The 25,754-nt window shown below is 44.7% G+C and overlaps 1 protein-coding gene across 6 annotated transcripts in view; it reads left to right on the top strand.

The window, feature by feature from the left end:
• Nucleotides 1-25,754, top strand: part of RIPOR1 (RHO family interacting cell polarization regulator 1) — a 114,621-nt gene that overhangs the window by 49,791 nt on the left and 39,076 nt on the right. For 2 of the 6 annotated variants that reach the window (XM_061594449.1, XM_061594454.1), the window contains exon 1: nucleotides 11,992-12,105. The exons of the other annotated variants lie outside the window; for them this stretch is intronic. In XM_061594449.1, coding sequence (XP_061450433.1) covers nucleotides 12,087-12,105 — 19 coding nt within the window. In that variant the 5' untranslated portion in view covers nucleotides 11,992-12,086. Of the gene's footprint in view, nucleotides 1-11,991; nucleotides 12,106-25,754 lie in introns of those variants that run through there. 6 annotated transcript variants of the gene reach the window in all.

Here is a 25,754-nt window from a genome sequence, read left to right as displayed (position 1 = left end):
CAAAAATAGCTTCCTAACTTCTTTTGACCTCTGCTTTGAGTTCATTCCCAATAAGACTGCTCTAAAACTGTGCCCTTGGGAAGCCACCTCTGCAAAGCACCATGGGTCAGCTAAGTTTTGCCAAGGCTCACTTTATCTTTTTCTTTCTATCTACTTCATATGGAATGCAAAAGGTGCCATAAAATGGGCTAGGATGGACATATATCACCTCATATCTTATTTGTAAAGCTGCTTTCAGACTGGAATGGGAAACATGTGGCCCTCCAGAAGTGGTTGGACTCCAGCTCCCAGTGTCCCTGACCATTGGCCATGCTGGCTGGGGCTGTTGGGAGCTGTGCAACAATGGAAGGTCACGTCCTGCTTTCAGTCTACAGGGGAAAAAACTATTAACAAGAAAAAGGAACTATGCATCTGTCAGTTCAGTCAACGTAAACAGCCATGTCTCTAGGGACTGGTGTCATTCATCTGTGTATATTATATTTTACTTCTTTTATCCCACCCTTTTTCATTGGAGCTCAGGGTGATACAACAGCCAGGTAGGGTTGACAGAGGGCATCGGGCAGCCCAAAGTCGCCCAAAGAGTATCATGGCTGTCATGGCAAAGTGGAGACTTTTGAACCCTGGTGTCTCTAGTCCCAGTCAGACATTCTGTCCACTCTATGGCACTAGCTCATATATATCTCAGTAATTCTTACAACAATCCTGTAGGGTAGGTCAGTATTAGTAGCTTATATTAGTATCTCCATAGTGTGGGGGTGGTAGGAGGGTGAGAAAATGTTGCTTTGCCTTGAGGCCAGTTGGTGATTTCTTGGTTGAGGTGAGCCACAAAACAGACACTTCTTGGTTCACGGTCTTAGCCACTACCAGATTGGGCTGCTCCATCTCAAAGTGTAGCAACAAGCTGCAACTTTAAAGCAGCTGCCCCCATCTTAACGATCAGTTTCTTAGGATGGAGGCCACTTGGCTAATTTGTCAGACTTTGAATTCTGGACTTTGAATTTTTCCTTCCTTATGCCTTTCCCATTTCTCTGAGTGCCAAACAGATGCTGTAATGATTTTGTTGCAGAGAAAATATTCATTTCCTTTATTTGCTTGTTTCCTCCCAGCAATAAATGTTTAAGGTGTTCTTATTTGCATAATGGGGAATTGTTTTGGATCACCCACCCGTATGATTTATTGCACTATAATCTGATACCTATTTTCTTCATGGTGGTTTGAGGAACCTTCCTGTGCAGCCATGGGCACCAACAACTTTAACTCATTTCTGCTTCGTGTTCGTTTCACGGCAGCAACCACTATTTAGCTCACATAGTCCCGTTGTCTCCAGCTCCATTGGCAAGCATCTTGCTCTTGGCAGGGCTGATGTTAATCAGTGTTTGGCAGCATGCAGAGGCCATTGAGCCCCCATGCTTACTGCCCACTTGCTGTGGTGCAACCTGAGGCCTTGCAGGACTTTGGGAGCTCCAAACGTTGGCTTTGATTGCTCCCAAAAGGAGTGGAGAGACTATGATGCAGGGAACCCTTCAGGGTAGATGCCATTTTGCTTTGTACAGTGCCACTGGTGGAGGCAACTGGCATCCTAGAGAGTCTGCAAGCGCATGGAAATAAAGAGCACAGGATGTTTTGAGTGCATCCATGTGCAAAGTAATCCAAGGAGCAGCTCGTTAGATGAGATCTGCAGTAGGTGAGTGGGGCTCATAGAATCATAAGAGTTGGAAGGTAGCTTAGAGGACATCTAGTCCAACTCCCGTCTTAATGCAGGATCTGCAATGCAGAATGAAACTACTGTAGCATCCTTGACTGATGGCCATCCAGTTGCTGCTTAAATGCTTCCAGCAAAGGAGAGCTTGCTACTTCTTGAAGCAGCCTGCTCCACTGTTGGAAATTCATTTCATTAGGAAGCCTCTGCTTTTGCCAAAATCTGCTTCCCTGATCCTTTGGTTCTAGTCCTGCACTCTGGAATAAGAGAGAACAAGTCTACTCCATTTTCTGTGTTCCCCTTCAGATAGTTGAAGACTGCAATTGTTTTCCCTTAACGTCTTTTAATTTAGGCCAGGGGTTCCTAAACTGTGGTCCACGGACCACCAGTGGTCTGTGAGCTTCATTCAGGTGGTCTATGGCATGTGTATGGATTTGTGGTTGAAGATGAGGAGAGGGTACGTCCATGGCATCGACTAGTCGCATTGCGTTTTAATTGTGTTTTGATTGCTTCTCTTATTTCTCATATTGTATTACAATTTGAATTCTGTGGAATACAATAAAATACAATATAAAAGAAATAAAAGGAGCAGTAAAAATACAATAAAAAGCCATACAGCACCTATCACACCACGTTACAATTGCTACAACTGGCAGAAAAACTGCTAAGTGGTCCACCAGGATCCTCAGCCATTTTCAAGTGGTCTGTGGGTAAAAAAAGTTTGGGAACTGCTGGCTTGGGCTAAACATAGCCAGCTCTTCCAGCCATTCCCCAGGACTTCATTTCCAGACCCTTATCCTGGTTTCTTTGGCTTTGATAGCAACATGGCGCTACTGGCTAGAGATGAGAATGAATCCCAGATTAGAAGATTATTCCCTTTCCAACAATTATCTGTTAAGTGCAAATTCCACAAACAGCACTTTGCTTGAAAATTGCCTGTTGCAGCAAAACTAAAGAAAACTTCAGGGTGTATTGAAACCCTCCCTGCCTTTTGCCTGTCTCCCTTTCTTCCTGCTTTGGGATAGAAAGGAAGCAGCAGAACACTGTGAAATATTGATGGCTTCTAAAAGCAAGATGTGGTCCCATTCTGGCGTAAAATGAATAGGGACTGCCGATAAGTGTGGTGTGCAGATGGAGACAACAGTGTTGTGTTTGTGCGTTAAATTTGATACAGATCATAGGTGAATTCCATGCAGTGGTAGCGTTGAGTCTTCTGACTTTGAACAGAGAATGGTGTGGAGCTTTCAGTTCAAAGAAACTGTTGGGGGACCTTGCAGGTAAAGAATAGGAAGAAACACCAGATAGCCTTCTGGTAGCAGTGCAAGGCTCGGGGACCTGTGGCTCTCCAGATGTTGTTGAACTGCAACTCCCATCAGTCCCTGACCATTGGCCATGCTGGATGAGGTGATGGGAGTTGTAGTCCAGCAAACCTATTGAGAGCATCACATTGGCTACCTCTCCATCTAGAGTGCTGTTCCTGTTAAAATTTAATGAGAACAAATGAGCTGGTGTGCAGAGTGAGAAAGGAAGACCCTTTCCCCTGATGTGTGTGGTGTTGATAAGCTTTCCTGCAGTGCTGTTCTTATGTCTTGGTATTTGAGAGGGTAAATGGACCTTTTTAAGCATAGGGTTGATATCTGTGGCCTCATGTGTTTTTTTACCCTACGCGGCAGGGCAGAAAGTAGATCCAGATTTGCTGGTAGTTCTTGGAATTGTTTGCAGTAGATTAGCAAGGGGTTCTGTCTCCCAATAGCTTAATATTAGCAACAACAAAGAGACTACTTCACCTCACCAAGCAAGGCTGGTAAAAAGAAGAAACCTGGTACTCAGAAGTGGTTTTTATATGTGAAAACTGTAAGCTCGTTTTTTGTGCTGTGAATAAGTGTTTGGGCTCAAAATGTGCTCAGAGGCACTCTTTTTCCTTAATTTGAAACGAGTATCTTTTACAACTGTCTCCAGTTGGTGGATCTTGGAGGTTTTAGTTAAGAAGAAAAAAAAGACCAGGGCAAATTGAAAGCCTGGAGCTTGCCCAAGCCCTGCCATACAGCAGGTTATTAGTCTGTGGCCCCTGCTTGCATTAGGGGATGTTGACTTTTGGATCATTTTATTCTCTGTTGTTTTGAGTGTTTTATCATTTGTTTCTGGGCTAAATTCAAGGTGGTGGTTTTAATCTTCCAAAGCTGCAGTTGTTGTTGTTGTTGTTGTTAGATTTGATTAGATGCCCATCTGGCAGAGGTTAGTCTGCCACTCTGGGTGACATACAGCAAAACACAAATACAGTTCATATAAAAACATAATAACTGCATTCGGAGTCAGGTGCAAGCCTTGCTTTTGGACAGGGATCAGCTCCAATTGGGCATTCAAAGTAGTGTTGTGGCCCTTCGGACTACAGCTTCACAACCAGTGGTTGCTGCCTGCCTGTCTGGGACTGGTGAAAGTTGGAATCCATTAATATCTGAAGGATCACAGGTTTCCCCGGATGGTTCCTCAGCAACCGTGGCTTTACCTGCCCCACAACTGATTTCATATGATGATAGGTATGGGGCTGGTCGGTGTGGCTGGGGGGGGGAGTAAACTATCTTGGAGTTATGTCTGTATTAAGGAACCCCAATCAGCTTCCAAGGAACCGCACACTTCTCTAGAACAAAATCTGGGAGGCTGCTCTTCTAGGCCAAGAGAGAAGGGCCCAGGATAGGGTATGGGGGCAGGTGGGTTTGAGTATAAGTGCTGCAGCTCAGTGGCAGAACATCTACCTTGCATGCAGAAGGTCCCAGGTTCAATCCCCTGCATTTCTAGGTCAGGCTGAGAGAGATCCCTGTCTGAAACCCTGGAGTAGCCTGTCAATGTAGAGAATGTGGAGCTATGTTTCTATGTAAGAGATAAAGTAGTCATTTATTTCCCCCTTTCATTATCTCCCAATCTTTTCAGAGAGGTAGGATTACACTCTTCCTTCCCTCTCTCTCTCCCCTGCCCCTCACCTCCTCTGTCTCTGCGTGTCCCATTCAACTGTTGCTTTGTTGCTCATACACAGTTTACTGTCCTCAGTAAGAAGGCATTAAAAATTTGGAATATGAGGCAGACAAGATTGGTGGGGGGGGGACGGGAAGGAGGGAGGGAGAGTGTGCCAGGCTTTCCTCATTTTTTCCCATGAATAAATTCTTTCTTGCACTCCTGTTGGAGATCCCGAATGAAATGAAAGAGCAGCCTTTCATGAGAGCAAGGGAAACCACTGGAGTTCTTTTTAAAGGGTCTTCTCCAGCAGAAAGAAGGTTGGGGGGGCGGGTAGAGGGAAGTCAGGATGAGCCATTAACCTGACTCATGCTGTCTTTCCACTATGTTCTCCCAAGAGAGATGGCGTTGCCTCTTTCAGGCTAAAGCTGCCTTCTTTGGGTAGAAAAATTGGCCGGGATAACGAATTTGCAAAGCATAAAGTGCTTTATGAATGTGGTTAATTAGCTGCTAGTCGAAGGCTACGCAGACAGGCCCAAATTCTGCGCTTAAAATGAATTATGTAAACATGAATGTATGTTTCTATCATTAGTTCTGATTGCAGTAGTCTCCCCCTTCAGCCCCCTCTGTTTTTTCCAGCTAGTATGAAAAAAAGGCTTTCAAAAGAAAAAAGCCACTCTGCTTCTCTTCTGTTATTGCTCTGTTGCTTCATTCACTTTCAGCTTCTGTAAACCTATCACTGATGGGTAGATTAGAATCTTATGCTCTAATCCAAAGCATCCTTACTTGGAAGCAAGTCCCGTTGAACCCAGTGGGGATTTAACATCTGCATAAACATGCTTAGGCCTGGGCTGTTAATAACCATGCTGGGCCCACAGAATGAGAAACCTGAAGCAGTACCTTGAACAGCAGTGTCTCAAATATATTGTCTCAAAAATAGTCTTTCAAATATTGGAAACAAGCTTTTTGATTTAAACAACTGTGTTTTTTTTAAGGTTAGGTTGTAGAGGAGGAGGGGGAAATCTGGTGTTGCCGGAGTGTTGATTACTCTTGAGTGTTGATCTGTCAGGCTGTTGGCCACTATTTACAAAACGTAATGCCATCCATAGCCCACATTGTCCCTTGCTGTACTATCCTCTGGATGTCTTAGTCATCAGTCACTGGATAGTCTCTGTAGGATGAGTGAGATGAGTTTTGTGCAACGAGATATGTGGGTGTATGCCCACTTGTGGAGGGGAAATGGCACGACTGAAGCTGATTTTCAACCTGTTCTGGAGATTTAAAAAAGTACTTTACAGATTGCATAATAAACCTCCAAGATTTAGTACTGCAAGATATGTTTTGGTTTTGATCACTAAAATAGAATTTCCAAATTCACTGCTTTTGCCATATGCAAGTGAGCAAAGACGCAGAGGAGGAGTGGGACCATAGCATATGTTACCACTCAGTTATTGACTACCAGCTTGTTCACGTAATCATAAACCAGTTTGGCTGCTCAGTCATCCAGGCTCAGGGCCACCTTAGTTCGTGGTTCAGTTCTTAGAGACAGCAGTTCATGGAAGCCCATTGGAATTGTGGGAGAACAAGGTAATTTTTTCTTGTGCTTCTGAGAATTGTAGCAGCTTGGCTTGCTCTTCACTGCCCTCTACTGCCAAATTTGAGTTCAGCCACATTCTTGAAGCTTACGAAGATGCCTTATACAGAGTTAGACCATGGGTCTGTTTAACTCAATATTGTCTACATAGACTGGCAGCAGCTCTCTGGAGCTCAGGCAGGGATCTTTCCCAGCTCTACCTGGAGATTCCAGGGACTGAATCTGGAACTTTATTATTTATATTTATTTATTATTACATTTATGTCCCACCATTCCTCCAAGGAGCTGAAGGTGGCATTCAAAATAATTCTCCCTTTCCCAATTTTATCCCTGCAGCAACCCTGTGAGGTAGGTTAGGGTGAGAGACAGGTCCAAGATCACCCAGCGAGCTTCATGGCTGAGTGGAGATTTGAACCCTGGTCTCCCACATCCCAGTCCAACACTCTAACCGCTACACCACACTGGCTCCTTGGATGCAAACCATGTGGTCTACCACTGAGCTGCGGTTTTCCCCCATGCTGAGCCCTTTTGGGAGACCTGGAGGGAATGCAAAATAGCTCCTCAGATGTCTCCTCTGGTTGAAAGAGATTTGTAGGAGATAACATCCCCATATAAATGAACCACTAATAGGAAAAAAGTTAACATTTTTTACAGACAATTTAAATTGGGAATGGGGAATCTCTGACCTTCCAGATGTTGTTGGACTACATTCCCACCACCCCTCATGATTTACCATGCTGTCTGGAGTTGATGAGAGATTGAGTCCAACAATATATGAAGGGCCACAGGTTTCCCATCCCTCTGGATGCTCAGGCTTTTGGTAAGGTGAGAAAGAAAACAATTCCAGAGCTGGGAAAAGGGTGTAACTATCAAGCGCTGTCTTAGCATTCCAATCATCACATAAGAAATGGCCTGCTGCATCAGACAGGAGGTCCGTCTAGTCTAGCAATATCCTGTCTTACACAACAGCCAGTTGGATGCTTCTGGAAAGTCCACAAGAAGGGCATGAAGACAATAGGCCTCCCTTCCCATTTGCTACACAGAAACTGATGTTCAGTAGAACTGCCTCTGCACATAAAGGTTCCATTCATTTATTTATTTGTTTGTTTGTTTGTTTATTACTGGCATTTGTTAGTCGCTTTTTTCAACAGTAGAACTCAAAGCGACTTACAATAAAAAAAACAATAATTGAAATAACTTATAACAAGAGCAAACAATTGTAAAACAATTTCAAACAAAATAATACAACCATAATAGTAATAAAAAACAGATAGCAAATATTACAACAATACAAGAATTAATACCACACTATAAATATAATATAACATATAATAAAAGGCCACGTTACACATCCAGTCAGTACTGCAAAAGTAGAAAAAGAATGAAAGAAGCTTCAACTTAGCCTCCACCAGTTAGCTGGCAGGACTAATAGACCTATCTATGGCTGCCCTTCATCAGTTAGTCTGTTAACAGAAATGGTATGCTTCAGAGAGCATGCTCAATTTGATCTGAGAAACTGTAGCATATTATGGGTGTGAAGTGCTCTCTATTCTATGTATGGCTCTTTTCATTCTAGGAATTGAAAACTGGCAAAAACGAGGGACTGGGTGCCCACCAGCCCCCTGCCAGACCTGAAGATGCTGCAAGCAGATAGCAGCTGCACCCTGGCCATCTCCACACACGTAACAGAAATAGAAAAACAATTTGTTTCTAGTATGGAAACTACCAAGGTCTAGTGTGTTGCATCTTATTCTACCAAATGCCCAAAGCTGGGTTTTATGTAATTGCTCAGGAGGCCAAATGGAGCTGGGGTATGGGTTTGTTTTTGTATGTGTGGTGGTTGGTATTTCACGTGGGGATTTGGGGTGAACCTGCTGTGTCCAGTGATACACACTTACTTTGGTTGGCTTTGTAGGGGAGAATCAAGTTTTTCTTGATCCACCCTGAAAGGATTTGGCCCTGCTTGGGATCTGAAGGAAGAAAGCAAGGGGCCAATGCAGGGTGGAGATGAAATGGAGTTGCAAGAACTATAAAGTCCTCAGAAACAACTTCCATTCTCTCCTCTGGCAGGGTATCCAAGGGGAAGGGCATGCAAGTAGGAAGTGGGATGGGCTTTGCTGAATCACAGCGAAATATTCTACCGTTGGAACTGGATTCAAGGAACAGATGGAACCACCTTTCCTTTGGCTGAAATCTGATGAATGGAGGGATCCTTGCCCCGGATGCATTAAGCAGGCAAGGCCCAGGCTGTGCTTTCTGAAGATTTGGCTAGTAGTGAGAGGTTCCTGGTTTCCATCCCCATTGTACTTCTCTGACATTTCTTTTTTTCAGCTAATACGTTCGCCATAAAGTCATCAGAAAAGGGCTGGTTGTCAGGATAGATTGGTTAGGCGTGTCCCTTATAGGCCTCAGCTCTGATCGTATCAGCAGGCTTTTATATTTTCAAAGGAAAAGCTGCCAGTGCTTCTTCGTCCCAGCAGACTCTGGTGCAACGTGAGATCTGTTCTGCACTTAGCATGGTGTAGCCAAGTCTTCCCTGCCTGGTGCCTTCCAGAAGTTTTGGACTACATTTCCCAACATCCTTGGCTGTGAGCCATGCTGGCTGGGGCTGATGGGAATTGGACTTCAACATCTGGAGGGCACCAGGCTGGGGATGTCTGCTGGAGCCTAAATAAATCTGTATAACTTCATCCACTTCGTCTTATTTAATTACCTACTTCCACCACTTCCTTCTTAAGACTGTTATGAACTGCAGCTGTTGCCTTTTTCATCACACCCCAACATCTTTTTTCTCTCACTTCCCCCCTTTTTTTCTTCTTTGCTTAACATCCAACCTGAAGAAGAGTTCTTATGAGGTCAAAAACTTGCCATTCAGATGCTTTATTTATACCTACTATTGTTGTGCCTCTAGATGGTGCCATGAGTAAGAGTAGAGTTCTTACCTCTCCGACTCCTTCAAAGAACTCAAATGGATCTGCTTTGAATGTAACTATGCCACTTCCGGCATGGTTCTTGAGTGTCTTTCCAAGTGGCGAGCTTATTTTGATTAAGGCTGGGCTCACACAGAAAAGGTGTAAGGTCTCTCTTCAGGGTTCAAGATTTAAAGGTTTGTGGATGGGGCTCTGTGCCAGTTCTGCTGGGAACATATGGCATAGATAGATGTGTCTTCTCTGAGGTGATGTGGGTTGCATCTAAAAAGAGTGGGCTGCTGGCTTGGCTTGCTATAGGTAACAGTAGTTGCTCTGGGACTCAAGCAGGGCTTGCATGCTGGTAGCTATGGAAAAGCTGCATAAGGGATGTTTGTGGTGCTTTCTAACACCAGAGCACAGCAGGAGGACCCCAGGCTGAGAGTTCCATGCCACACGCAGGTAGGAGCCCTGTGAGTAAAGGTGACCACTTAAAGTAGCCACTTAAGTAGCTATTCCATACAGGAAGGCAGCCAGGGAGGGGACTTCCTTCTGGGAGATGACAAAAGCTTTTAAATGAAAGGATTTGTGTGTTTGCCAGGAATGCTTGTGTGTTCTGGGTTAGGGTTAGTAGTACCCTATAGTTGTCTTCTGCTGGGGGCGGGGGAGGCAGGAGCATAGCCCGTTGGCTTTGCCATCTTCCCTCTCCCCATCCTTTCATAGCTAAGAGACCAGCTCTCGCCTTGCTGCACTATGACCTACTGAGATCTTTTAAGATCAGCTGAAAGCCCCGTTTTTAACAATTGGATCTCTTGTGTCTCAGACTTGATCTACAGTAAGGATGTAGAGCTGAAGACGTGTGTATGCGATGCAGTGGAGGAGCAGAACTCAGGCAAGCTGGTGCTGTGTGTCCTTTAGCCCAGGATTTCCTAAACTGTGGTCTGCAAGCTTTGTTCAGGTGGTCTATGGTGTGTCTGTAAAAATACAATTAAAAAATCATAGAGCATCTAGGACAGCACATTATAATTGCTACAATAAGTGGAGAGATCATTAAGTGGTTCACCATGACCCTCAGCAATTTTGAAGTGGTCCATCAGGGGAAAATGTTTGGGAATTACTGCCTTAGTCTTTAGGCCTAATCCATGGTCATGTCTTGGGTATGTCTTTAGGTGGCATTCCCAGTGACAGCCTGAGCTTTCCAACTTTGCCAGACCATAAGAAAATAGAATTGGTGGTTTGATGTGCATAGAGGAAGGTGCGTGGCTCTGCATCCAGCTGGAAGCTATGCTTGTTTACCTGGGCAACTTGCTTCCCAATCTGAGTTTTGGAATGGGGTATGTGTGCGCTATGGAGAATCTGACCACTCTATTCAATGCACTCTATTCATGTTCAGATACTCCTTTATTATTTACAATTCTAAGGCGTTGGTCTTCAGCTGGTGGGTTGCACGAGTGGTACCATTGTTGTTTTTTATATGTATATCAAGGGGATGGCTGGGGTTTCTTCTTGGAGAAGGAAAAAGAGAGGTAAAGGGGGTAACCAGATGCAAAGGAGTATTGAGTTCCTTTATCTTCAGTAGTTGTGCAGAAAAATACATTTTGCTAGGTGTGGTTTTCACACCCCTGCATCACACAAGCTGTTCCTGCAAACATTCCCCCCTCTTACATAGCTATTTAAGTAGCTTTGTAAATAAGTCCACAAAAGTTATATATATATATATGTGTGTGTATATATATATATATATACACACATACACCAAACAGGTATATATATACCAAATACATGTATTCTACCAAACAGGCTGGTGGATGAGGAACAGAGTTTTGTTTCCTCTGAAGACAGCATTGAAACCAAGCATAGCTGACAAAGGAGAAATGGAGAGATCCGTCCTTTCTCTGCCAGCCCACACACTCACCTGTATGGTATCACTGGTCACCTATGCTACAGATGAGCTGTTAAATACAAGGCTGTATTAAAAAATATAGTAGATTCCTTTGCATCCGGTTACCCTAAAGTGATGGGTGGGATGAGGAGAGTGAGAAACAGGTAAGTGGTGCAGTGGGGTGAGGAGAATGCAGGGGAGCCCAACTCTGTGATTCTTTTCCCAGAGAAGGATTGACTGACATCATCTCGGGCGTCAGGGCATTTGGAGGACCCTCCTTGCTCTGGCACATTTGGGTATTATGGAATGTATTGCTGCTCTATGTGCATAGTTGCCTACATTTCTAGACTCTGCTTGGGGGCATACATAGGAACAGCCTTATACTTAGTCAGGCCTTTGGTCTATCTAGCTCAGTGTTGTCTATGATGATTGGTGACAGCTCTTTAGGATTTCACGCAGGGGCTTTTCCCAGCCCTACCTGGAAATGCCAGGAATTGAACATGGGATCTTCTGCATGCAGAGTAGATGCTCAACTACTGAGCTATGGGGATTGTTATAATAAGTGCCTGAACTTCAAAACTTACCACTGGGTATAGTAAGGAAAAATTGAAGTGGGCCCCGTGTTGAAGTTTTGTAATAAAAGTACGTTTTGGGTCTGAAAGAATGAAGGCTCCAGTTCTTGTTGAAGGCTGTGATGTCCTTGCTAAGGAGAAAAAAACAGCTTGGCGGTAAAGATTCTTGGAAGTTCTCAGGCAGCCTTCTCTTTCTTCCTGATGTGGCCTCTTCTTTCTTCTCCAGAGGCAGGGTTTCTTTCTCTTCCCCCTCCACGACTGTGTGGCTTTGACTCACCCTGGGAGCAGCAGGAACTGTGCGGTGATGTCAGGCTGCAAGCAGGGAAGTGTGGGAGGAGACACGCTGCCCTGTTTGGCTGGCTAGAAACTCTCTTCCCTGCCACAGTTAATGGGACAAGGATGAGAGGAGGTAGCACCAGCCCACTGGCACTCGAGGCCTTGCCCCGCTCTCCAGTGAGGGTGATGCACTAACCCCAGCCTCGAGATGAAAGGGAAATACAAAGGTAACATTCTCTGAATACGTCATCTTTTCTTCCAGACCAATGTGGTGGGATCCCTAAAGTGCGTAAGTTTTGGGAAGAGGATTCCAAGCTGTTGTAGTCGTTGAACTGTCAGCCAGGAAGTTCCTTGGTTCAAATAACCACCTCTGCCTGCCGTGAACTCTGGAAGTGGCCTCAGGCAAGATGCAGCCTTTCAACAGCCCCTAAATTTGCAATATGGGGATAAAAATTGACTAGGTAGCCTGATGAGGTTGTTTTTAAAGGATTGCTGCAGTAATGCATGTGGAATCCTTAGAAAACTTAAAGTGCTATATAAATACTGGGAGTTGGACAAGCTTTTGAGCTTGAGACGGGGCAGTTGGTGGGATGTTGGGCAGCAGGGTTCATTCTAAGTTGCTAAAATCAGAGTGGCTGATAAGGATGGAAAGGCTTGGAGAGGAGATATGGACCCTCGTGAGCCAGGGGGAGGGCTTTCTCTTGCCATGCTTCAATGCGCCTGGGTAAGCAGTGGAGTCCCAGGTTTTAAAAAAAAAAATTGTGGCATGCGAATTACTAATCTTGTATCTTGTTTAATAGTCTCTTGTTTAAGTACAGATTTTTAGTGTTCTGTTACTGCTGATTTTTAATGTTTTATTTTGTGAGCTGCCTTATGGTTGAAAAAAAGGGGTTTAAAATGTTGTATAATGGAGGGTGAGAACCAAGTTAGGGCTCTGGAGGAATTCTAGGGATGTCTCATACACTCCCTGAATTTGGGGCACAAAGTTGCTTATCGTTGGCTGAGCCTTGGGAGGATTCTAGTGTTTTTGTAAGTTGCTCATCCTGTGCCCCAGTACTTCCTAGGGAGCTTGTCAATAGACACAGAGCCATACAGCAAAGACAGTGACAGTAGAATCTGACTTTCAAGTTCTTGTTGTTGTGCAAGCATATAGGATGTTCCTAGTGTCTGCATGTGAGCTACACTGTCTCCCTCCTTCCTTGCCCAGTTATCCCTGCCTAATACCTAGTTGAGCTGCTTTGAAGTATCGTGGGTGTGCTGGTGATACTAGCCAGGCCCCATTCCTGGTCTTGTCTAGGTGCTAGGCAGGATAGCTAGGAAGCTGTTAAAGGTTCTCACAAATAGGTAGTGGTTAGTGATAGGTTGGAAGGGGAAAGAGTCAGTGTAATGGTTTGAGTGTTCAATTTGGACTAGGGAGGCATGGGTTCAAATCCCTACTCGGCCACAGGGGTGACCTTCAATATCACTCGATCTAATCTACCTGATAGGGTTCTTGTGAGGTTAAAAATGTACATCTCTGAGCTCTTGGGAGGAAGGGAGGGATACTAACTTTATACATGATTTGTTTAAAACAAATTGTAGTGTAGGTATGGGGAACCTTTGGCCTTCCAGATGTTGCTGAACTACAAGTCCTGTCATCCCTGGCCATGGGCCATGCTTGTTGAGACTGATGAGAGTTGTAGTATCACAACATCTTGGGAGCCAAAGGTTCTCCACCCCTGCTGTAGTGTCTTACAAATGGAGATGGAGTTACTTTCACTGCCACAGCATAGCAATGGTGACTCTTGCGTTATGATGGGAGGAAATTAAAGATGATGCTAGAGAGGAAGGCCCTGTTTGTTTGTTCATTTGTTTGTTTGTTAGTTAAGACATTTCTATACTGCCATTGAACAACAGTCTGAAAACACAACTTGAATATTAAAATTACAGTACATAAAATGTAGCTGAAACCCAGAGCAGGGTTAAAATCGAACTAATCTACTGGAAATTAAGCACCCACAAAAGCCGGCAGCACAGATGTATTTTAATACGTACCAGAAGGCAGATAGTGTTGGCATTCATCTAAGCTCAGTGGGGAGGTGGTTCCATAGAAAATGTGCTGCCACCAAAATGGCTCTCTCCCTGGTTCCTGCTAAGTCAGCCTTTTCCAACTAGTGGGCCACCAGATGTTGTTGGACCACAATTCCCATCTTTCCTGACCATTGGCAATGCTGGCTGAGGCTGATGGGAGTTGTGGTCCAGCAACATCTGGTGGCCCACTAGTTGGGAAAGGCTGTGCTAAGTGAATCTCCCATCAGCTGTAACACAACCAGGAGGCCCAGTGTTGTCATCAAAGGGTGTTTGGTTATTTTTTATTTGTTAGTTCTGTGTGTTTGTGTCTGTCTGTGTGTGCCCCATAAGCACAGGTTGTGGTGTTAGGCACTGAATTTAGCTTCCTGGCAACACTGGTTTCATTTGGTAGTGGTGGAAGAAGCATGCTTCTAGCCCTTAGGTCTGAAAAGATACTTGAGTGTTTATAAGCAATGCCAGGTGACATCACATGACAGAGAACTAGGGGCTTCAGTGCCCACATTTATTTATCTACAGCATTTTTATCCTCCCTTTTGACTGGAAGATCTCCAGGGCGGCTTAAATGAAACCTTTAAAAACAATAGTAGTAATAAAATATCCCATTGAAACGAAGACTATGAAGTAAATGTCAGCACTGCTGCAACACAATTAATCATTCAGATACCAGTGCTGCACTTGTTGTGCTTAAACAGGTCTGTGTAGGTGTAGGTATCAGGGGTAGGTGTTCAAACCTTTTAAGTGTGGCTTTCAGTGACAATTACCCACAGTTAACAACAGACAAGAATGTTTATTTGAGGAGCAAAGAAAACAGTTCATCCCACACTTCAGTTTACTGTGAATGCAATTGCAACTGGAAGCCTCCTAAACCAGGGGTGTGGGAACTTCTGGTCCTCCTGGTGTAGCTGGACTGCAACTCCTATCGTCCCTGATTGCTAGCCATGCTGGCTGGGGCTGATGGAATCCAACAACATCTGGAGGGTCACAGGTTCCCCAGGCCTATCTCACCCAGCTAAACCCAACTTGCCATTCCCTCTTCCAACTGTCAGCTGACAGAATTGCCATCCCAACTGTTGGTCCATGCTCTTCCCGCCGCCTAAACCATAACATTTCATAGACCAAGCAATCTCCTCCCTCCTCTCTTCCGAACACAACTCCCAAACAAGGTTCAAGATGCTGCTATATGCTGAGTGAGGAAGCGGATCAATTTTCTTTAACATAGTTCCTAAACATTAATCGTGTTGTTGCCTGACTAATCCTTCTGGACAGGTAAGCTCTTCAGCTAAGATGCCACCAGAGAGGAGACCCCCTGTCCCTGGTAGTCACCTCTCTTCCAGAGGTAGGGGCACTCAGAACACAGCACCCATAAATGGGGCCAGCACCAGGTTTCAGGAGACCCTACTAACTTTAAGAAATTTCTGTCCTGCCTTTCATGGTTACCAGTCCCAGGGAGGATTACAAAGACAGAATTCATCATAATAATATAGCTGATGAAATACATGGATTAAAATATCAGTTATCAAATTCACGCTAAAATGATGTTTTTGAAATGCTCACATTCACAGTAAAACTCATATCACTCAAATGTCTGGGAAAACAGGTTCCTTTTCAGTTAGCACTGAAGAGAAAATACCGGGGGGGGCATTCTGTAACTGTGGTGTCACCACAGATCTTCCCCATTTTATCATGTAACACAGTGTTCCTGGCAACAAAACATTGAGAAGGGCCTTCCCTGACGATCTTGCCACAGAGACCGGTTGTTAAATATAGGCAGCTAGTACAGATCATTCAGAATTGCAGTAATATGGTTCTGGCTAGCCGTAGGCATAGTGTGCTTTGGTGTAGTTCCGTCTTCTGCCCCTGGGCCCTGGTGGACAAGTGTGGCTGTGGTGATGGTGCGCCAAGGAATAGTTGGTGGCTGGGTCTAGCTACCCCTTTAATATCACATAATCCCCCCAAGCAATGCTAGGTTGACGGCTTTGCAGGGAATTGACAAGGAGACTAGATCTAGCTGTTTGGAGTCTTGGAAAAGTCCAGCAAAAAAGGGGGTAGGCATCAACAGGGGAGCCTGGCAGCTGCCCATGGATGCGAGACCTTTGTGCAGATTCATATGGGAGTAGCTTGTCCAGGTATGCCAGTCCCACACTGTTTAGAACTTCATAGGTCAAAGCTCAGCATTTCAGACTGCACCTGGAAACAAACCCACTATGCCTCTTGGCTGCCATCATCACTGGTGGAGCAAACAATGCACAATAATAAACATAAATAATCTCTAGAGGTCGAATTCATTCTTTCTTGGCACAGAATTTTGACTGCTTTTTTAGTGTACAGTAGGGCCCTGCTTTTCGGCGTTCTGCTAGGCGATTGCTGTCAGCTGTAGCGTGGCGGCTGGAATACAGTAGGGCCCCACTTTCTGGCGGTTTTCGCCTTTCAGCGGGGGCCTGGAAAGTAACCTGCCGTATGAGTGGGGCCCTACTGTACACATAGCCCTCACTATGCTGTTCCTTTGGTTTGCTTTCTGACCACAACCCCAATGCTAGCTGGGCTCAAACAGCGCTTTAGTTTCATTGCTCGTGCTTCCTGTGGCAGGTGTTTGGCAGTGGCAAATGTGGTAGTTTTTGCTATGCGCCTGCTTCCTTTTCAACTTTGTCGCTGTTGGCTTACAGCCTGCTTTTAGGGTGAGAAAGGGCTACAACAAGGTTCCTAGCCAGGCAGGTGGGAAAGCCTCCCTAACAACCCCCCCCCCCCCAGCAGCGTGTCTATCTTGCTGCACTGCTGTCTTCCTCCTCTGATGAGTTGATTGCTTTAAGGTTTCCTCCCCACCACACTCCCACGGTTTTTCCATTTTAAATTGCTGCTTACTGATAATGAGAGCCCAGAAATAAACACAGATGGATGCTGTGCAGCTGGGGAGGCCTCGGCAGCGACACATTTAAATGCTGACTGGCTCTTTGGCAGAGGAGAACTTGTGCCAGTCCTGCCAGGAAGGGAACCCAGCCCGCTTTCCTGCTGTGGAACGGTGGTTTATTCCTGCCCTGCCGCTGTATGTGTGAAGTCAGGTGGGCGTAGGAACAGCAGATGAGCCCTGCTGGGTCAGATCAAGGTCTGTCAAATCCACCATCCTGTTTCCCACGGTGGACAACCAGGTGCCTCTGGGAAGCCCCTCAGTAGCCCTCCCTCACTATTGCCATCACTGCTAACAACCATTGAAGTCCTCCTCCATGATTTTGTCTAATCCCCTTTTAAAGGCCTCTGATCCAGTAGCCGTCACTGCACCTTGTATTGAATTTCACAAGTTTATTATACAGTGCACAAAGATATACACTCCTTTGTCCATCCTGAATTTACAACTCTTCCTATATGCTGTAGTTTGGGTATGAATATAGGTTTGAAAGTGGTGGGCAGTGCCTGCTAAAATCTCAGCAGGGTTGAGTGGTAGAGATCACGGTTTGCGAAATAGAACCAAACTGGTGCCAGTGGAGCTGGGTTTTTAAAAATGACCAGTAACTGCTGCTCATGGGAGAGGGGGGGGTCACAACTGAGAAGGATTAAGTCTCACTCCCTGTAAGCTGCTATCCCAAACCAGATCAGGCCCGCACACTTACTTTTGAATAGCTCAACCTTTAGTGAGCTGGGAAGTCTTTGATTTTGTTTTTCTTTTCAGATCTCACTTTTAGCTGTGAACTCACAATATGACCTTAGGCAATCTGTTGGCCTGAACCAGTCATGGCTAAATCATGGTGTGGTAGTGCCTCAGGCTCTAATGCTCTTTCCTGCCCCCCCCCCCCGGAAGCTGCAGTTTCCCTCCTGGTTTTATTAGAACTATCCATTTGCCCCCCCCTTACAGATTTGTAAGAATGAGATAATGTATGTGGAGTGCATTTTTAAAAACTAGGGAAAAAAATGTACATCTTCAGGAGAGGAGTAATAAAGTGACCACAGCAGTGGGAGAGGTGGGCTTTGCTCATTAGTCTCCAAATTGATCAGAACGCAATGTGGAATTGCATTGGGATTTTTCCATGGGGGGGATGATGGGGTGGCTTTGATGGCTCTTAACTTCCCTAGCTCTTTGTGCAAAGTGCTTCACAGTCTGTAATGTCATGCTTGGAATCCTGAAAAGGCTGCTTACTATTATTGCCATTGTATGGACAGAGAAAACTGAAGCAAAGAGCTAATGACTTCCTTAAGAGTCATTCAGTGAACACATGGTTGAATAGGGTTTACTTCTTCCATCTCCGAATAGAGCAGACTCTGCAAAGCTGCAGTGCCTGGGGAAGTGAACTCTGCAGGGATGAGCTTCATCTGACAAGGCTAGCCAGAAGAAGGTGGTGTGGTTCTTGCTTGGTTTGGTGTGGCAGGAAGAGCCCTTCCCAGCCATCTTAGCTTTGCACACCCTCCTTTGAGATGCTTGAGAGGTAAGCATCCACTTCCCCCAATTGTTGCTGCTTTTCCTTTCTTAATCGCTCTTTCAGCGGATGCCTTTTCATTAACCCATAAGCATCTCGACTTCACTTGACATGAGATTACCTGAACGCCTTTTTAAAAGCTCAGCTGCCACCTCTGCTAAGCAGAGAACTGGCTCTTCCAGGGACTCATCCCATTTCTTTGGTTTGTGTTTATCAGTGATGCCATCACTCAAAAATGCTTCCCAAACAGGAAACCAAACTTTTGCGACTGCCATACACAGTCAGTGCAAATGTGCATAAAATTCCCCATGTGTAGTTCCCAGAATTCAGATTTACTTTGTTTCCATTACAAAGACTGGAAAGGAATGAGGGGAGAGGGAAGCTGGAGCTCATGACAATGAGGGCAGTGGGAATGGGAAGTTGGCCTCCAACTCGCTTCATCTTGAGCAACATGATCAGTGGGCAGGGATGCTTGGAGTTGTAGTTTAACACCTGGAGGACCACTGCTTTGCTATCCTTGCTTTAAAACACATGTGTCCACCCACTGAGTGTGTAACACTTAGCACAGTCCTTTTATCCCAAACACTTAATTTTTTTCAGCCTCTCATTTCTCCCTCTGGGGTCCCATGGAGGGTGGAGTATGTCTGCTCCAGTCTCTCTTTCTGGGTGTTGGCAGCTGCCTTGTTTTATTGCATGCGCACAAACCTCCAAGGGGTTGGAAAGGGAAGCCCTGGGTGTGGGTGGAAATACAGCTCAGTATTTCTGTAGTCCCATTTCTCATGAATTTGCTTATAGATCATCACTCCATCATAGACAGAATAGAAATCATTTTGCTCCCAAAAATATTAAAAATCCCGGGTGAGTCACGACACACTTGGAATAAATCGAGAGTTTGTGACTCATCAATTGACTTAGCAAAAATGTTGCTGTGTTTTATGAGCTGCTGGGGCAGCTTGCTCCATTATAGAGTTTGGAGAATCACCAGCTGAATCTGCAACAGGCCTTTTTGTGTGTCTTTGGACAGTAAAGCAAGATAAATGTAATGTCATCTAATCTGTTGCTCCTTTTCTTGTTCCAGTCTGTTGTGGGCCCTCCTGCTGGCCTCCTTAAGGCTTGTAAAAATACATTGATTTTGTGGACCTGAGCTGGATCTGCACATGTAATAGAATGAACTGGTACAGTCCTGAGATAGTAGAATGGACTGAACCACTTCAGACTGAAGATGTTGGTAATTGTTACATTTTTAATGCTCCCTTGCCAGAACTTTTGTCCCTGGAATGCTTGTGGGGAGGGGTTTGCTTTTCTTGCAAGGATCCTTCACCTATAGCCAACTGCTTAAAATGGGGATTTAGAGAAGCCACAATTTCTGTCCTTCTCCTGTCCCCTTTGGCTGCCTTTTGCATGCCAGATTGCTGTACTAGAAATCTGTTTCCTTGGCATGTGGCTCTGTAAATCCGAGGGCCACTCCTATTTTTGAGGCAAAAACCAATTTGAGGGGGGGGAGTATGTGCCTGTTTAGTGCTTAGTAAAAAAAAACAAAAAAAAACATTTCTATCCTACCTCCAATCAAATGTTCAAGGCAGCTCACATAACAAAGCATTAAAATACATTACAAGACAAATCAATAATAGTTTGGGGGTTTTTTTAAAGGAAGGGTGAGATAGGAAGTAGAATTGCTTAGAACCAAGGTCGTATATGATAGATGTATAAAATATACACAGATCTGAAGGGATGACATTCTTCACCTTTTCAAGGATGTCTGTGGTTTACAGCAAGCCAAATGTTGGTAAACATACCTTGCTGGTTTGACTGCATTCATTATGAAAGGTGCTGTTTGTCACTCCTTCTGAGTTTTTGTTTGCACCTCTTAAGGGAGAGGTTTCCTAGACTGAGCAGGCTTTATGCTTGCAGTGACTTTATTAAAAAGGTTTAAGAACTGACTTAAGGAGAGACATTGATGGCAGCTTCAGAGGTAAGGGGTAGTGTAACCAAGTCCTCAGACCAGCTGGTGAGAGTCCCTGTGGATTTCTTCCTCAGTAGCAATTTAAAAACAGGATGGTTCAGCAAGCTGGCACCATGAGTGGGGATATGTTGATGCAATTCAAGCAGGTTTCCTGTCATTGCCATCTCAGAGTTAGTCACAAGAGCTGGGTTTCCATCCATCAGACTGTTGCTGTTGCTCAGGCCCAGCTCACCACATTTTGCTGCCTGAAGCAAAGCACAAGATGGTGCTCCTTTTCAGGGTTGTGTGCAGAAGTCAGCTAGAATAGCAGTTGAGTCTTCCACACAGGCGACAGAATGATATCCTCACTCTACCACATCTGAGGGCAGCAGGTTAGCTTGGGCCCCCCAGCACAGGCTGTATGTGGTGCACACAGCCCTGTCCTTCAACACTTCACCATCACCACCCCAGCATCTGCCTCCTCAATTTGCCTAATGGTAGAGCCAGCCCTGCTGCTACTTCCGACCTTCTCTGCCCAAGCTTTTGAAAATGACGGTGTGATGCCCATGCCACCCAATCTGCCTCTTAAAGGGTTCCCCCATCTAATCCCGAGTTATGTGCGCTTGGCGCCGACATTATCATCTTTTCAGCGCCAAGTTAAAACCTTCCTCTTCTCTGAGGCATTTTAATTTAAGTTGACTTAATTTTAAATTGTTGTATCTGATTTTAGATTGTACAATTTTATATACTTTGTTCTATTAGACTGTGTAATTGTATTGCATTTTTTGATGTTCACCGCCCAGAGAGCTATTGCTAGTCGGGCGGTATATAAGTTTAATTAATAAATAAATAAATAAATAATGTATGTCATCCCTTTTAAAATGCATGCTGGCAAAGAGGCTGCAAAATGATCAGTGGGAAACCCACAAGCACAAGATCCGTGTCTAGCAAAAGCTCCCAAGAGCTTATCGACTTAATTCATACTTGGGTCAGATCTTTTGGGCGTGACAAAAGCTATGCGTTTTCATTTGTTTTTCCTCTCCGTTTCCTTATATGTAAGTTTTTAAAACAGAATTAGGGGACTCTTGGATGATATCCACACCATACATTTAAATGACTTATATACCACTTTAACAGTCATGGTTTGCCTCCAGAGAATGATGGGATTGTAGCTCTATGAGGGGTAAACTACAGTTCCCATGATTCTTTGGGGGTAACCATGACTGTTAAAGTGGTATATATGTACTTGAAATGTATGGTGTGGATGTGACCTTAACATAGTGGCACAAAGCCCCAGCTCCATTCCTCCCTGCTGCAAGCTTCTGTTGCAAGTCATATTTGTGTGGGGATTTGCTTACCTGTTCTTAGGCAGCCAGCCAGCAGCACTTCCTGGACTCCCCGCCTCTGCTGTCGGCCGTACCAGTTGCTGATTATCTATGAAATGTTAGGAATGCAAGAGTGGAGCCCAGCCCTGAAGGAAAGCACTGGGAAATGTCCTGCTTGGTATACGGTGTGTCCATTCTGGATTCCAAATACTTCCCTAAGCTTTGAAGACTTCAGTGGAGTGGGTGCACCCCCAGGCTTGTGTCCCCTCACTGAGAGTTGCTTACCTTTCTGTGTCAAGCTTCCATCTCCTGTGGCCCCAAGGGTCTCGCTAATATTTTCAGCAGTGGACATTAACTTGGTTGTACAGGTAGGTTCCTGGGATTGGCATTTCCTCTTCTCCCAGTGCCTGGCACCTGCAAGGGTTTATGGTTCATGCTCATCCACAAAGGCTGTTCATCTGAAGACTGGCTTCTGGTCTTGTTACCTGCTGTGCCGTTGGCAATGACACCCTTGCATTGACCAGATGAGGGCATCTTTTTACTTCTGTAGTGGACCAACTAGCTGAATCGTGCTGATTTGGCAAGAAGCAGCCATTGTCATCCTTGCTTGCAGTCCATAAATACCCACTGTGGGTCAGTTGGGGTGGCAGGCTATAGCTCCGTCAGTGATCAGATTAAACGGCTCCAACAGAGAGGGTAATCTGCCAAGGCCCTACCTGGGATTACGGTTCCTTCATCATGAGTTTAATTGGGCCAGCGTTGTCCTAGAAACGGGGCTGGTGGATCTGCAGTCATAGGGCTGGCTCCTAAACTGCATGGTGCCTTGGTCTTGGGGCGCCCAGTGTAGGGTGTTTCTTTCCTAGCTCATGTGATGCTCCTCTAAAATATTTGTGGCCAAGAATCAACCGTGGATGTGTTGGATATTGTGGCCAAGATCTTCTGCAGGGAAAATGCTACAGCTCCTATTGGCTGGTTGCTGATGCTGATCGTCTTGGATTGGCCACTCTTCAGGTCTGTGTAGCTTTCGGGGCAAATGAGAAGAGCTCTGCCTCTTAAGGTTGGCAGGTAATCTCTTGGCTGGGTGACAAAGCTATAGACCGTGGGTACATGGACCTTGCAGTTTGTGCCATTTGCTGTGCTGTCTATTTCCTCTTCCTCCTGCTGGTCAGCGTTCATGAAGAAAACAGATAGATAGAATGGTTCTTACAATGCATCTTCTGGGTGGGTCAGTTGTGTTAGTATGATCGCAAGCTTTTGAGTTTCACAGGGCTCCTCATTGTGCCCAAAGAACTGGTCATTTTGTGTTCATTGCTCCATCCCGGCTTACTATGGCTTTCCGGCTCCAGAGCAGCATTACCCTGGAAGTGAATTAAAAGCCTTTGTCCATCGTTAATGGGGTCTGTAACTGTGTCTTGTTCCAACTCTGGAATGGGAAGTGTTTTGCCATTTGTCCCACGCAGGGCAGGCTCCCTGTTCTGTTTCTGCTATAGTCTCATCAAGTGCCAAATAGTGATGCTAATCCTGCTAACGTTAGAATGAACTGTCCGTGTGCTTCCCCTTTTTTGTTTCTGTTCAGCCTCTTTCCCCTTCCCCTAATTAGCTATAGCCTGTCAAGATGCAGAGGGGGAAAGGGTGATCTGAACAAGTACCAAAGGGAAAAAAGGACACACAAAAAAGTTACTCTCTTAATTAGATTATATAATTGGCACATTAAACACTGATGTTAATAACTGTATGTGTTGTATTGCCAGAATAGCATCAACCACATTAAAGTCGGTACGAAGAGGTTGAATTTTGTGATCTCTGTATAATCAGCAAGATCAAGCATAGGTAAAGCAAAGAAATTCTAATGGGCTATATTATTGTCTGAAACAACGGTGGGTTTCCACACTATGCTTGATCCATTTCATTTCATGAAATGTTTATGTGTCTGAAATAATGTACGGATATATTTTAGTCCCTGTTATTAATAATACAGTTTTGTTGATTCTCCCCCCCTCCCCCGTTGAAGCTAACTTGGCAGTATAATATGGTGACTTTGTTTTCCCAGTCAATTCATTTCACATCTTTGCACAGGCATATTCTCAGCTGAGAAGAATAATACTATGTGCAAACCTTCATGTGGTTTAGCAGAATCGATACTGGCTTCAGAATCCAGCTTTTCATGAAGCTCTGCTCTTGCTTTTAAAAAAAGTTTCTAGCCCTTGTGGCTGTAAAGATGATTAAAAGTTTAGACTTTTCAGTGCCCTGCTTAGCTGTTCTTCTCCCTAGTTCCCCTGCTAGCGAAGCCAGAATAAAGAATGCAAGAAATAAATAGGGGAATGTGATTCGTTTGCATAATGTATAGAGGTCACAAAATTCAGGTGCTCTAACTACAGAATTTAATATGTCTGTGTGTGGTATGTGTGCACCTGGTTTTCCAGAATGCTAAAGCAGAGCAAGCAGTTACTGAGAACAACAGAATGCCAAATAAACCAATTATGGAAACACCCACCCGCTTCTGTCTTCCGGCACACAGCACTTTATCCCTGCCCATCTGTTCAATGCCGTCTGCTTGTTGGCAAGTGCTAGTTCTGCCCAGCAGGTAGTCATGGAAGGAAGGGGCTGAAGGGGATGCAAACTTAAAAAATAATGCCTGAGAGGAGGATAGTGGGGGGCTGTTGGCTGCATACTTTGCACAAACTGAGTTTGAATTTCCCGCGCAGATTGAGATGTCTTGAGAGGAAATGGCTTTAGAGGTGGTGGGAATATTTTCTCTTATCCCGTCCTGGCTCACTCGCCACTCTTCCTTTCCCAGAGGAGGTTTGGTGTCTTCCTGATGTTTCTTCAGCCTTTAGTTCAGGCTTCAGCTCTCATTCACCCGCATGTCAGTAAGCTTGAGCCCCTGCGATGCCGCCATGTTCTGTCCTGAAAAGAGACAGGCCCTGTAGAAATTATACTGTTTGTGAGCTATGACAGACTGCACTGAGATGTGGGGTTGCCAGGCTGTGGTTGTATGTGAACCCAGGGAGACCTGAGTTCAGATCGCCCATGAAGCTCCCTGGCTGACTTTGGGGCAAAATCTCTGTGCCTCACTTACCTCACCAGTTTGTTGTGAGGATAAAATGGGAAGGGTAAGGGGAATATGCATCATGTATTTGACCCCTGAGCTAAGAGTGGGATAGAAATGTGATAATTCTAAAAATGCCCTTGCTGAGGACTCTTTCCTGTTAAGTTGTGGGATGGTAGGTTGGTTCTGAGGCCTGTGCTGCCTCATTCTGCCACGTGTTAGGAGAGCACTGAGAGGAGAGAATGGACTGCACCACTTCAAATTTCAGGTGGTGGATTCCTTTTTTTTTTTTAAGGGTTCCCTACACGTAGAAAAATCAGGAGCAAGCTGGTTAAGAAGCATTCTTCTTGATGTACTGGGTCTTTCCCCAGCTTTCTTTTGGTAGGATGGGTTTTTATTTTGGTAGCGTAGTATACTCCACCTTCATTCTGAATTGGTACAGTCCACTATACCATCTCATACTGCTGCTTTTGTAGACAAAGGTGGCATTCAAACCAAGTAACATGAAGGAGATGGTTCTTTGAGTGAAGCCCAACACATGCTCCTCTTGACTCCACCCTTTCTGTGTAAAGGTTTTTAAAAAAATAAAAAATCATTCCGTTACACAAAACCCTTCTTCCATGGATCCCATGAGCAGTATTCATAAAAACTGCAAATATCCCTACAAACATATGAAATGTTTACCCAGGCATTTGACAGCTGATAGATACTGGCTATGGCAACCTTGAAACTTGGTCATGGTGAGGGGATGTGATTGTTTTTCAATATACTTCTTTTCTTTATTTTAAATTGCATTGTTGGAACATTTTGATGTTTGTTGCCCTGGTCTCCTGTGGGAGGTAGGGCAGGAAACAAATGTAACAAGTGAATAAATAATGAAATGCAATATTTAAAATAAGCAATTCGAATCAAAACAACATAATAAAATCACGGAAGTAATAAACGTGCACATTTTTCAGTGGCCTAAAACCATACAGTAAAATTTAAAAGTCTGGGCAACTTGAAAACATCTCAGCCTGATGTTGAAAAGAGTACATTGATGGTGCCAGTCTTAGCCTCTTCAGGAGGATATTATTCCAAAGCCAGC

This window comes from Rhineura floridana, chromosome 13 (assembly GCF_030035675.1).
Source record: "Rhineura floridana isolate rRhiFlo1 chromosome 13, rRhiFlo1.hap2, whole genome shotgun sequence".
In the NCBI taxonomy this organism is placed as follows: Eukaryota; Metazoa; Chordata; class Lepidosauria; order Squamata; family Rhineuridae; genus Rhineura; species Rhineura floridana.
The sequence above is the reverse complement of the archived record's forward strand: the minus strand, read 5'-3'. Positions and strand labels throughout refer to the sequence as shown.